Raw genomic sequence first — 13158 nt, 5'->3', positions numbered from 1 at the left:
GAAGCAAGTTTGGTGCTATTGAAGCAGTGTGCGATGAGCAGGTGGGAGGTAACACATGCTGGCAGATGTGGAAACTACTTTGGGATTGAGGTGTGGAGGAAAGGAAAGGCGATGAAGGAGCTGATGGCAAGGAGTTTCCTGGGGAGGCTCGGTGCTTGCTTGGGGATGGATCTGATCAACTTCTTGTGTGCTGGTGTCCTGCTGGGCTTTGGAGAGCAGTCTTCATTCAAGGGTCTGTCTGGTTAACTCATGCTAACGGCATGAGTTTCAATAGGGCCAAGAGTCGGGTCCTGCATTTTGGTCACAACAACCCCAGGCAACCCTGCAGGCTTGGTGAGGTGTGGCTGGAAAGCTCCCAGATGGAAAGGGACCTTGGTGTGCTGATGGACAGTCGGCTGAATATGAGCCAGCAGTGTGCCCAGGTGGCCAAGAGGGCCAATGGCATCCTGTCTTGTATCAGGAATGGTGTGGTGAGCAGGACTAGGGAAGTCATCCTGCCCCTGTACTCGGCATTGGTGAGGCCTCACCTCGAGTACTGTGTTCAGTTTTGGGGAGCTGAGCACAGGAAAGACATGGAGTTACTGGAGCAGGTCCAGAGAAGGACAACAAGGCTCATGAAAAACTTGGAGAATCAGCCCTATGAGAAGAGGCTGAGGAAGCTGGGGCTGTTTAGTCTGGGGAAGAGGCTGAGGGGAGACCTTATTGCCCTCTTCCAGTACGTGAAAGGTTCTTACAGTGAGAGTGGGGCAGGTCTCTTCTCACTAGTGACAAGTGAGAGGACAAGGGGAAATGGCCTCAAGTTGCAGCAGGGCAAGTTTAGGTTGGATATTAGGAAGCACTTCTTTACAAAAAGGGTAGTTAGGTACTGGAATAGGCTCCCCAGGGAGGTGGTTGAATCGCCATCCCTGGTTGTGTTTAAGAGCCGTTTGGATGTGGTACTCAGGGATATGATTTAGTGTAGGGTATTTACAGTTAGGTCACTGGTTAGGCTGCGGTTGGACTTGATGATCTTCAAGGTATTTTCCAACCTGGGCAATTCTATGATTCTATGGTAGGACCGGGGCTTGGACCAGGCCAGGGTGAATCCAGTGACAGGAGTCCAATGGATTTGAGACCTGACTTGAAGCCTGTGGGCATCACCCAGGACTTGAGATGAGAGGATGAGGCGTAGGAACAAGAACCTCTTTGGTCCGTATTAGCTCCTGCCGTTCCTTTTTTTTTGGTTAGGGATCAATGTTGGTTTGTCTGTGTAAAGAACAGATACACTGTGCAGCCTGGGAATGAATTCATCCTCACCTGCTGATTGATGCTCTTCTCTAGATGGAGCTGCAGTGGAAATGGACACTTGTGGTCCGATGTCCGACCACCTCCCTCATGCTCAGATCATCCGAATTAGCAAGACCTGGCTGACGGTTGGTGAGTTGGCTTTTGTTGGCTTGGAGAAACGTCTTCCAGTTGCACCTCACATTATATCTGTTGTATTGAGCTCTCGATCTCCAGCCCAAACTGGATCTATGTATGAACACAGAAGGAGTAGTTTAGATCTATGTTTACCTTGACTGGAAATGCAGTGCCAAGAGCTGCACACTGCTGTGACAGCTCTGAGATTATGGAAAAGGTATCTGGTGGGTGAGCGCTTTGCTGGGTGAGCATCCCCCTGCTGAAAAGCAGGCAGCTGTTGTGTTTGTAGACAGAATCATCCGTGGGGATTGGAGGCGTTTCCAGCCTTCCAGCTCTTGGCTGTTGCTGAGAGAGTAGAGCTTCCTGCCCAGAGAGAACGAGCAGCAGAAGGGATCCCATGAGAGCAGCCTTAGAAGCCTTTCAGACAAAGCAGGTGGATCAGGCTGTGGCCTGTGCCTGTGGTTTGCAGTGAAGCCAGCAGGCTTTGCCCCAAGCAGAATGAGCTGTGGGTGCAGCATCCAGCAGTGCAAGTGGCCAACAGCTGGAGACAGCATCACCTTGAGCAGCACTCTTGAGGGAAATGCTGAGTGTGAAGGAAGGCCACGAAGAAGAGAGTAGCTTGTGGCTGTGTTCCCGGGGTAAGGTTTTCCTTCCTGAGCTGTTACCTCTCAGGTGCTGTGTGAGTCTTCTGCAGTGTGCCTACAGCTGTGCGATGTGCTCTGCAGGAAGCGCTGATGTTGCGCATGCAGCCCTGTCTTTCATGTCTCATGTCCAGTTCCACATGGTGCTTCAAACAACATCTTAGAGGCAGCCTTGATTTCTGCAGCCCCGAGCTTTGTGCCACGAGAGCTCTCCTGCTTCTCGCTGTGATGTGAGACCAAATGGAAGGCCCTGCAGAAGTCTGGGTAGGTGATGTCAGTTGCTGTTCCTTTCCCCAACTGGTGCTGGGAAAAGCAGGGAATGGGACTGGGAGACATCCCGGCAGTGGGATCCTGCCTCATCAGAACTGAATGGCTGTTCTGATCCACGTATTTTAACCTGAGTGAATCTGACAGTAATGAGAAAGGGGAGGGACCTGTGGGAAGAAAATGTATGTGCCGCAGTTTGTGGTGCAAGGTGTTCTAGGAGCTGCTGGTAACAGTGCCCAGAAAGCTTGCTTTTTTGACGGGGAGACGATTAACAAAGTTATTTTAATGAATCTATTTTCTTTCTGTTCATCATTCATACTACCTCTCAAAAAACTGTCTGTGGATTCTCAAGTAGTATTTCTTGCTAAAGAGAATTCATGTGCACCCTTCCTATTTGTCTGCTCAAATTATCTTGCAGTCATCTCTGTCTGTGTTTCTTTTAGACCCTGTGATGGAGCAGAGAGGAACACAGACTTGGGTGGATCTTCATTCAGGAGCAGGGACACGTCATGCTCATCTGAGGTGTCTGGCTGACAGCAAGAGCAGAGAGGTAAGTTTCATAGGGTCGCGTGCCCATTTTATTTTATTTTTCATTCATGATGCATAGAGGCGTTCCCCAGACAAAGTGAGCATTTCTCAACTGGACTTTCTAGAAATGAGCTAGGCAGTGAAAATGGGTTTGAAGCATTCCTAAGAGCCCCGCAAGAGAATGCTGAGAGTTAATCTGGCACCCTCCTTTGGAAACGTCCGTTGTCTGTCAGCTCTTCAGCTGTGCCCTAACACCTCCCATTGCGCTGCCACACCAGGATAGAATTCCAAGCCCACACTGAGTCCTGGAATGTTGTGGTGCCGTGTTGGAATCAGATGTGACCACGTGGTCTTGGCTCCCCGCCTTGTGGGGGGTCATGGTGGACCAGGCTGTTGGCCGTTGGTGATGTCATAAGCGGCTGGAATGAGGGGAGGAGCGGTGCGTTCTGTGTTCCTTTGTGGGTGAGCTAGTGGTCGGAGTGGTTGGTTGTCTTCTTGGTCTTGTGCCTTTAGTGCCGTTAGTTAGTTAGTTCTGTTTGTTAGTTAGTTCTGTTTGTTAGTTAGTGACTTTAGTTAGTTAGTGCCGTTAGTTAGTTAGTGTTGTTAGTTAGTTAGTGTTGTTAGTTAGTTAGTGTTGTTAGTTAGTTAGTTCCTTTAGTGTTTTTTTCTTCACACCATCGTGTGCAGCAGCTTGTAGGTAAGTTGAGCTGGCGTGGGATGGACGGGTGGGCAGTGAGGTGTTGAGAACTGCTGGCTGTTTGAGCTCACAGCACCGTATTGCTTACTCTTGACCATCAGACGTAATTTTCCCCGGTACACACGTTCCAAAGGGGGTATCAGTAAAGTTGGCACCTGTCCCGTGCTTCTTCCATTGTCTTTGCTCAGTAGTGGAAGCATTGTAAAGTTGCTGGGTGGACAGGCATCACGTAGCCTGAGACTCAGCATGTCTTGCAGCAAGTGGATGGGATGGTTGTGCTGTGTGTGTTATTCCATGACTGTCTTAGCCCTGCTCACTGACCTGCTCTTTCTCTCTCCTCACCCTCCGCCCACTGCCTCGGTGCAGCTTTTGCTCTCATATCATCTGAGCAAAGCAACAAGGAACTGCTGCAGATAGCTTGAGGTGATCTCACTGCCAGGTACGTGCCATGTTTTTTCCCCTGCATGGTTTTGCCGCATGGTATGTGAATGTAGTTCTGAAGAAGTCTGTCCATACTGTGCTGTGTGAATAGAGAAAACAGAAGTGTGTTTCTGCTCTGTTCCAGCTGTTCACACTTGCTGTGATGGGTGCTGCGTGCAGTGAGATCAGCCGTGAGCCTGAGGTGGCGGCGACGGAGGTACAGTATGAAGCTCTGGCTGGTCTTTGTTCCCTGTGTTGAGCCATTAGAAGGAGCTGCAGATGTACTCTCCTGCAGGAAAGATTGGGCCAAAAAAGGCCTGGCCAACTGTCTGCGCCACTGCCATTGCTGATTAGTCTGGGTAGAGAGAGATGCATCTTTGCATGGCCTGGCAATGCACGCCAGGAAGAAAAATAACTGTGATGAGACATGCAGCTCCTCCTGAAGTGCTCCTGATAAGGACGGAGCGCATTTGCTGCAGCTTTCTCTGCAGATGTGCTCCTTACCTTGAAATCCTCCTGGTTTGTCCTCAGCCCCTGACCACGGCCTGTGCTCTGTTTTGCAGGCTGATAACATGAGGAAGCCGCAACTGGAGCGTGTGGTGTCATCTTTGAACGTTCCAGCGATTGCGGCGGCCCATGTTATTAAGACCTACGTCGCCCAGGGGCCGGGTGAGCTCTCCCTTGAGGTAAGCAGTTACAGGCGTTCCTTGTTGTCATGCATAGAAAAAGGCAGTCGTTTGAGATCTGTTTTCCTACCAGATTTGCTGAATGTGGGATTGACGTTTCAATCTCTTGCAGGTTGGAGATCTGGTGTGCATTGTTGACATGCCACCAAAGGAGCTGAGCCCCTTTTGGAGAGGCAAGCGTGGCTTTGAGGTAGGCACACGTTTGTGACTAGAGAGCACAACTTGAGTAGAGTCGGGAATCTCAGGTTGGAGCTGCTCTGCCTGCACAGGATGGCATCTGGATGAAAACGGTTGCCCTGTGTTGGTGTCAGAGGACCTTCCCTTTGGCTCTGTGTTTGATCTAATGCCCACCTGTCTTTTTGTTCTTATTACAGGTTGGGCTTTTCCCTGGTGAGTGCGTGGAACTCATCAGTGGAAAAGTTCCCGATTCCCTACTCAACTCATTGCCAGAGCCAGGTACGTATGTTACATTTGATAATTCGGGTTAGTAAAATGGGATCAAAATGTGAGTTTCTGGGGATTTGTTAATACCCAAGTTCAGCAAGCTTAGCAAGAGTACTGCATTAAGCTCCTTGGGCACCTCCAGGGATAGGGAAAATCTGTTCTTGCGTGTCCTTGTTGGGAATTCTCTTCCCATTGTTACATGCTTTGTCAAATGCATTATGTTTGGCCTCGTCCAACCGAGCCAAGCCTGAAATGAACTGGTTTCTTTGTTTTGTTGTGCAGTGCCAAGGAGACGGGGCAAGCTCATCCCCTTCCTTCGTTCCCTGGTGAAGGCTCGCCCCAGGAGAGCGACGGAGCCGGAGCCAGAGAAGGAAGGGGTGTTTGGTTGTGACCTGGGGGAGCACCTTCTCCGCACTGGCCGTGATGGTAAGGAACAGCCCATTCCTGAGATCTTCCTTCGTTGGGCAAGTTGAGCTAACCGCTGGCTCTTGTTCTGTAGTCCCCCAGGTCCTGCAGAGCTGTGCTCAATTCATTGAGCATCATGGCGTGGTGCGGGGGATATACCGCCTGTCTGGTGTCAAGTCCAAGATCCAGCGACTACGGTAAGAGTGCTGCGACTGACACAGCTGTCAGTAGGGGCACGTGCCATGCTGCGGGTGTTCAGAGGATCCCCTTCCTTTTCTTGACTCTATTTTGTGTGGCTGTGGACTTGTTTTCATCTTTCTCAAAGCCCTCTGCCCAATTCTGTGTCCTTCTCTGCAGCCATGAATTCGATACGGAGCAGGTTCCCGAGCTCAGCGTCCAAGACATTCACAGCGTGAGCTCCCTGTGCAAGATGTATTTCAGGGAGCTCCCAAACCCGCTGCTGACCGAGGAGCTGTATGACAAGTTCCTGGTAAGCACTGGGGAATGTCTTGGAAATGACACATACCTGTTCCCTGGGCGTCCTGGCTAGTGGTTGCAGCAGTGCCCCAGCTCTGAGGTCTTCTTCCTGTTAGCCCCATGAGACATGTCTTTGTCATATCCTGCCTCTCACTGATGGCACTTGTGGTGGTGCCAGGAGGTGCTTATTTAAGCTATTCACAATGCTTGTGAGAATTCCCTTTCCTATGCTGTTCCCCAGCTATTGCTAGAATGGGGTTAATAGCATTTTGGAGAAAAAATCCCTGCTGCGAGTAGCTGCACTATGTAATCAGGCTGCAAAGCCCCCCAGATCTTGCAATGCTTGGCCTTGGTGGCACAGGCTGCGTGCTGCTGTGTTCCCCTGATACCTCTTGGAAGGCATCGAGTCTGCCTCGCTGCTGACCACCCGTGCACTGTCCCATGGTTCACAAACCTGTGGCAGCTCTCCAGGCTGACTGGTGTCTGAATCCCTTCCTGCCTTTTTCCAGGACGCTGCCGGTGCAGGTACAGAGGAGGAGCGCGTGCACAGAATGAAGGACACCATCCAGCAGCTGCCCGCTCCTCACTACAGGTCAGTGCTGCACTCGATCTGCTGAGCTGGATGTAGTTATGTTTGTTTTGGGCACTGCAGCACGGCTTGCTTTTTGGTGGTGAACATCTGCCTCTCTTGTTTTCCAGGACCCTCGAGTACCTCATGAGACACCTGGCATCTCTGGCCGGGAACTGCTCTGACACCAGCATGGACGCTAAGAACTTAGCGATTGTGTGGGCTCCAAACCTCTTAAGGTAAACTTCTTTTTCCGTTTCAACACGATGCTTAGTTCTGCTCTCCTCCTACCCCAGGGGCACAATTTCTAGATGACAGTTTCTACTCACTTGTTTAGCTGGGACTGCTGTGTCCCTGATCATCCAGGAGAATTTCGTCAGTGGCATCGCTGTTTGCCCACTGCGGAAGTCTCCAGAGCCCAGTTTGACAGTTTTTGGCTACAGAAATTCAGACTTGGAGAAATGATCTTGGGGAAATAACTTGTAAGATCTGCCTTTTCTTCAGATCCCAGCAGAGCCCTTCTGCCTGCGCCAGTGGACAAGCTGCCTGCATGGAGCTGCAGACACAGACAGATGTTGTGGAATTCATAATCAGTCACACAGATGTCATCTTCTGCTCCGAAACCACATCAGCCGTGGGAGAGGGTGAGCGTCTTCCTCCATTAGCTTGATCTGACACTTTGATCCAATCCAGGGCTTCTCCAAAACCTTTGAAAATGGTTTTGCTGTCGAGGAGACAGCAGGCTTCTGGGCTTAGATTAGCATATGGTGCCCTGTTGCTGGGTCCTTAGTGTGTCCAAACCCAAACCTTACATGTAGAGAACTGTCACTGCTGTTAAGATATTTTGCAAGCAGCTGAAGCTTGATTGAATTGTGGCAGCAAAGCTTTCTGAGATCCCTGCCCCCTAGTTTTTCTAGGCTTTTTGTTTGCCTGTTTCAGTATAGTGAGCTGCTCTTAATTATGACTGTGTCCTTTGCCACGAGCATACCTCTGAGCACACTGTTAGTTTGAGCTCCTCTTCTTTGAGTGGTTCGGATATGGAAGTCTTAGAGAAATGCAGAACTGGGATGGCTGTGCTGCTGCTTTCTGATCCTCCGTCTTACCTGTGGTTTTCCCTTGCAGGGCACACTTCTCTGGCCGGGCCCAAGTCTGTGTCTCCTGCTACAAAGCTGCTCACGCTGCAGGAGGCACAGGCTCAGAGAAGCGGCCAGAGCAGCTCTCCCACAGCTACGTGGAGCAGCGAGATCGAAGTGGAGGAAGGCCCCGCAGCTGTACCGGGGACCTTCCACACAGTCATTGATCTTCCATCTAAAAGGTAAAGAGGACTTCCCTTTCCAGACATTATCTTCATTGGTTGGGTGGGTTTTATTGGTTTAATATTTGTCCATTATATATATATGAGCCTGCCAGCTCCTGTCCTGTCCAGCTGTGTAGCCTTTACTCACATGCTCTGTATCTTGATTGACATGGTTGAGAAGAATGTAGCCAGCAGGACTTGAGGGCTGAGCTGTAGGAATGGAAGCGTCCTCTGCTGTTTGAAACAGAGCGTGTTTCTAAGCTGTGTTTCAGCAGAAAGCAGGCAGTGCTGGCAATGGGCAACTATTGGCAAGGGCTCAGTGCAGCTCTTCCCTCACCCTGCACCACGACTGACAGCATGCTCTGTTTTCTCTCTCCAGACCAAGTTCTCCCAGTAAGAGGGCAGAGTCACCAGCTTGCAGTTGGTGTTCGTGCTTCTGCCTGCACAGACCATTCCATATGGCCGAACACCAACTGCAGAGCAGTGCCAGTGCGCCCTCTGAAGCAGAAGTCGTGGTCTTGGCAGGTAAGGGTGCAAATCCAGCTTTCAAAACACTGCTTGTCAGCAACACAGGTAGAATTCTTGCTTTCAGTGGGCTTGTACCTCCTTGTGGAGTTCAGGCCCGTGCCTGACATCTTCAGTTGACTCCTGTCTTTCCCAAATGAGTCTCTTGTCAACACAAGAGCTGGACCTGCACGAGGATCACTTTCAAGACAGTGACACTGTTGCTAGAAGCCTATTTGCTTCTGCCCACCACCACTACATAGCCAAATGTCAAGAACCTGTTTCATGATTCATCTTGCGAACATTCAACACTAACCACTGTGCATCTACTCATTCCTAGGTGACTCTAGCCCTTGTGGAACTGAAGGACGCAGCTCATATGATGATGCCGCATCCTGTGCTTCCATCAATATAGAGCTCATGGGAAGCACAGGATGCGGCACTTCAAGTGACAGCCTATCATATGACAGCAGTGAAGAAAGAAATGTCATCATCGTTGAAGCTCTCATTCACCCCATCCCTGATGAACCTGCTGACCTGAGCCTGCCAGACACCTCAGGCACCAGCCTGGACTGTGACCCAGTGCTATTCCAGGACAGTCCAGTCCAAGCACAGCCCGAGTGGCCCGACAGCAGCACAACCATGCAGGCTCAGGTCAGCTTTACAGAGGAGAAGCCAAACATCTTGGAGGGGCAGGTAGAATCAGGCCAAGAGTCCCAGGCTCCGGGCAACAGCACGACTTCTGAGCCACTCTCGTGAGACAACAGAGGATGAGTCCCGTCGTTCCGCCAAGCTTCACACCCCCTCCTTTCTCCTACTGAATAAAGGCACGCTCGTGCTCAATCGTGCCATGACTGCATTCTGAGTTTTCATTTGCAGAGTTTGGGATGAGTGTAAGAAACATCAAGGCAGCTCAGCTTGCAACGCTCTGGCTGTGGGGTGCATGCAGGGACACTGTAACCATACAGGGAAAGGCTTCCACTGCTTCCTCAAGCTGTAGTCCAGCCCTGCTACTGCTCTGTGGCACAAAGCCCTGAGGGATGTTCCATATTGTTAACCTAAGTGAAGCCAGCTTCATGCACTGTGTTTTGTTGTTGCTGGGTGAGAGGGGGATGCACGTTGGTGAGAAGATGAGCATTGCTGGATCTGCCACGAGTGTCCCTTCTGCCTCTAAGAATATGTCCTAAGTAGGATGTGAACACTGCTGGCACTTCCTCATTGCACGTGCTTGGAGGATCTTCAGTTCTTGCACATTCAGGATGTCTGTCAGTGACTACGAGGAAATTCTCAAGTACTAGGAATTACATGAAATATTTGGAACGGGTAAGTGTCATCTTTGTACAGAAACAGCACGCCTAACAGTCTGTCTCACCACTCTGGAATTAATCTGAGAATAGATTGACAGCTCCTGTCAGTTCTCTAAGTCAGGTTTCATTTAAATAAACTTGAAATTGGATTTTTGAAACCAGTTGGAAATTGATGGTGCTGATTACCTCTTCCTCTAATTAAAGCATTACACACAGAGTATGCTAGGTACTCTGCTTTACCTGTAATATTATATTAGAGAAGAATTCACACTCAACTTTAAGCATCTGTGTTCTGAATTGTAGGTGGTTTTGCAAAAGTAAAACTCGGGTGGCATCTTCTTAGTGGTGAAAAAGTTGCACTAAAAATCATGGAGAAAGTTACTTTAGGGGTAAGCCAAAAGGCATTTAAATATGATAATATCTTCTGTTGGAGTTGTGGAGTTCTCTAGAACACGGGGGCAGGTGGGATGGTACATAGGAATGCAGCCTACTGGTCCCATTGCCTTTTGAAAGATGCTGTAGAGCTGGAAAAAGTTTAACAGAGCACCACAAATCTTGTTCCTCCTTGTTCAGAGGGCAGTATTCTCTGGCTGTAAAATGGAGGAAGTTATTACATCATTACATTATGTCATTACAACATTATTACATTATTACAGCAACTTTACCAAAATGCCAATGAAAATGCTGAATGTTTTACTTTTCATTTTTCACAGCTCTGTTTCAGAATTTCTATGGGAGTAATGTCAGTCATTGCTGAGTTGATGTTGAATTGTGTACTGTCCCATATGTGCTTGTTCTGTTCCACAGCAGTCAGATGTGGTACCTGGTATGTCACAGTAGTTAGCGATTTCATCGCTTGCTTTTATGGTCTCTTAAGGATGACTTGCCTCATGCTAAAACAGAAATTGATGCCATGAAGAACTGAAGTCATCAACATGTTTGCCCATTGGATCACGTAAGAGAGACATCAAAGAAATATTTATAGTCTTAGCGGTAAGAAATAGTTTCTGCTTTCTGTGCTGTCTTTCTTACTTATCTTTCTCTGATACTCTCTAAATGCATTTTCAGATAACCTTATCTTACAGGGAAGCTGTTTGATTGCATTGTTTCTAAGGACCACCTTTCAGAAGAGGAAGCTCCAGTCTTTTTTTGACATATTATTTCAGCAATTGCTTCTGTTCACAGACAAGGTTATGCCCATAGACCTCAAACCAGTGAGCCTGAACTGCAGTCAGTCTTCCATAAATAATAATGAACGTGTTTTTATTTTTCTGTTGGGAGAGAAAGTTACAGTACTCCACTCCATTCCAGTGGATTGCAGGAGAGAACTTAAGGCGGGAGAAGTAACACAAAGTAGAACTCATGGGTTGAGATAGAATTATGTACTGAGATAGAGAAAAGGATAATAGTTATGATGAATGCAAAAGCAATTGCTCACCACCTACCAATCAGTGCCCAGTTAGCCTCCTAGTAGTGGAAGAGATTTACATGAAGTTCTACCCCCTTCAAAACTCTTTCCACAATATGTCATATAGTATGGAATATCCTTTGGCCAGTTTAAGTCAGCTGTCCCAGTTCTGTTCCTTCTCACTTCCTTGGGCTCTCAGCTGAAGTCTTGGTCCTGGCAGGTAAGGGTGCAAATCCAGCTTTCAAAACACTGCTTGTCAGCAACACAGGTAGAATTCATGCTTTCAATGGGCTTGTACCTCCTTCTGGTGTTCAAGCCGTGCCTGACATCTTCAGTTGACTCCTGTCTTTCCCAAATGAGTCTCTTGTCAACACACGAGCTGGACCTGCACGAGGATCACTTTCAAGACAGTGGCTCTGTTGCTTGAAGCCTATTTGCTTCTTCCTGCCGCCACTCTGTTACCAAGTATCAACAACCTCTTGCATGATTCAACTTGCAAACATTTGACACTAACCCTTGTGTTTCTATGCCTTCCTAGGTGATTCGAGCCCTTGTGAAACCCAAAGATCCAAACCAAGTAGTGATGTGCAGTGTGTTTCCATCAATGGAGAGTTCTTATTAAGCACGAATCGCTGCAATTCGGATGACAGCCTTCCACATGGTAACAGTGATGGACACAAGGGGCTCATCCACGTTCATGCTCTCATATCTCCTGGCTCTGCTGAAGCTCCTGACCTGAGCCTGCCAGACACCACAGTCACCTGCCTGGATTGTGACCCAGCGCCTTTGCAGTGCTGCCCATCCCAAGCACAGCCCGAGTGCCCCAACAGCAGCACCACCATGCAGGAGCAGGGCAGCATCAGTGAGGTGAAGCTGAGCATCTTAGATGGGGACTTAGAGTCAGGCTGCCAGTCCCAGGCACCAGGCAGCAGCACCAGCTCTGAGCCACTCTCACCTTGACAAGAGGAGTCCTATCTTCACCCTTGACCTCTCAAGCCCTCCTGTCTTTTATTGAATAAAGTCTCTCTCATGCTCAATCGTCGCCTTGGCTGCATTCCGAGTCTTCATTCACAGGGATTGGGATGAATGCAACAAACAGCAAGGCAGCTCAGCTTGCAATGCTATGGCTGTGGGCTTCGTGCAGGCAGAGCTCTGGGTTCCCATTTTGCATGGCTTTGGGATGTCTGCAGCAAGATCTCTACCATTTTGTATGGGAGCAAATAATCTCTAGCATCCAGGTTGCTGCTCATGATAATCCCAGTCTTCCTGGCTGTCGCTTTGTGATACCTTTCAAAGCCTTTTGATACTCTCTGATGCCTTGGCTGCTCCCTAACACCTCTGTCCTCCTGCCATGTTGACTCATGTCTCCCACTTTTAAGCTGGCTTTGCAGATCATCTCCAGCCCTGTCATCATCACGCTGCAGCAGGAGGTGCTCACCTCCTGGTAGGCAGCTCTTGCAGAAGAATCAAGCAGCAGAACCTTTTGCTCACCCTACAGCATGCAAATGCTATGAAAGCAGAAATAACCTGGCGTGCTCTGGGTCTGCAAGGCTGCACAGATGGGAGAGGTAGATTGTGTTTTTGCAGTGGAAGTTTCCAGTATTTTCAGTACATAGTGTAGGCCCTAACTGAATGTATAACCCTCTTGTAAAACAGCTGTATAAGTAGTTTTTCCACCAAGAAAGTTGCTGAACAGAGTTAAGTTCAGACTGGGGGCATTCTGACATGGGTAGAATTGAGACAAGCACAAGATAAATACGCAGGGTGGGTAGAGCCCAGCACAGCACAGAATGAATGTACTGACTGTTGGAAACATTGCCCTGCTCTGTCCGCAGAAAAGTACAAGGCAGACCTAAAAACAAGAGGTTGGTAATTGACCTTATATGGAAATGAATCCTAGCAACAGTCTGGAGGAGTCTGTGAGCTTGAGATGCTCAACCAATGAGAGCCATGAGAGCATCACCTGCATTGGGTTTAGGGCATAGAACAGAATTAATGTCACTGACTGGTGTGCAATTTCTCCCTTGCCAACAGGGGATGTGCGCGCAGTATTGCAGTAATGAATAAGCACTGCTGCTATCGCTGCCAGCTTTGCCTAACTAGAAATC

At 48.9% G+C, this 13158-nt stretch overlaps 2 protein-coding genes and 1 long non-coding RNA gene across 4 annotated transcripts; all 3 read left to right on the top strand.

Moving 5' to 3' along the window:
- The first annotated feature begins 271 nt into the window (after positions 1–271).
- Positions 272–3973, top strand: LOC146753375 (uncharacterized). Of its 2 annotated transcripts, XR_014939941.1 has the most exons (4): positions 272–1416; positions 2177–2306; positions 2753–2859; positions 3901–3973. It is a non-coding gene; the product is annotated as an uncharacterized LOC146753375 (long non-coding RNA). The 2 variants fall into 2 exon arrangements; XR_014939940.1 differs by lacking the exon at positions 272–1416 and having other exon boundaries at positions 1823–2306.
- Positions 3974–5919: 1946 nt separating this feature from the next.
- Positions 5920–7204, top strand: LOC146753374 (rho GTPase-activating protein 33-like). The gene is made up of 4 exons (XM_085529348.1): positions 5920–5979; positions 6476–6558; positions 6666–6752; positions 7039–7204. The coding sequence occupies exons 1-4, from the start codon at positions 5920–5922 to the stop codon at positions 7202–7204; spliced, it is 396 nt and encodes a 131-aa protein (XP_085385474.1).
- An 8-nt stretch (positions 7205–7212) lies between these two features.
- LOC146753373 (rho GTPase-activating protein 32-like) lies at positions 7213–9183 on the top strand. The gene is made up of 3 exons (XM_085530477.1): positions 7213–7849; positions 8211–8356; positions 8676–9183. The coding sequence occupies exons 1-3, from the start codon at positions 7572–7574 to the stop codon at positions 9092–9094; spliced, it is 843 nt and encodes a 280-aa protein (XP_085386603.1). The 5' UTR covers positions 7213–7571; the 3' UTR covers positions 9095–9183.
- The last annotated feature ends 3975 nt before the right edge of the window (positions 9184–13158 follow it).

This window comes from Coturnix japonica, chromosome Z, assembly GCF_054131305.1.
Source record: "Coturnix japonica strain WE chromosome Z, WE-NBRP24, whole genome shotgun sequence".
Lineage (NCBI taxonomy): Eukaryota > Metazoa > Chordata > Aves > Galliformes > Phasianidae > Coturnix > Coturnix japonica.
Note: the sequence above shows the minus strand (reverse complement) of the source record. Positions and strands in the feature narration are given on the sequence as shown.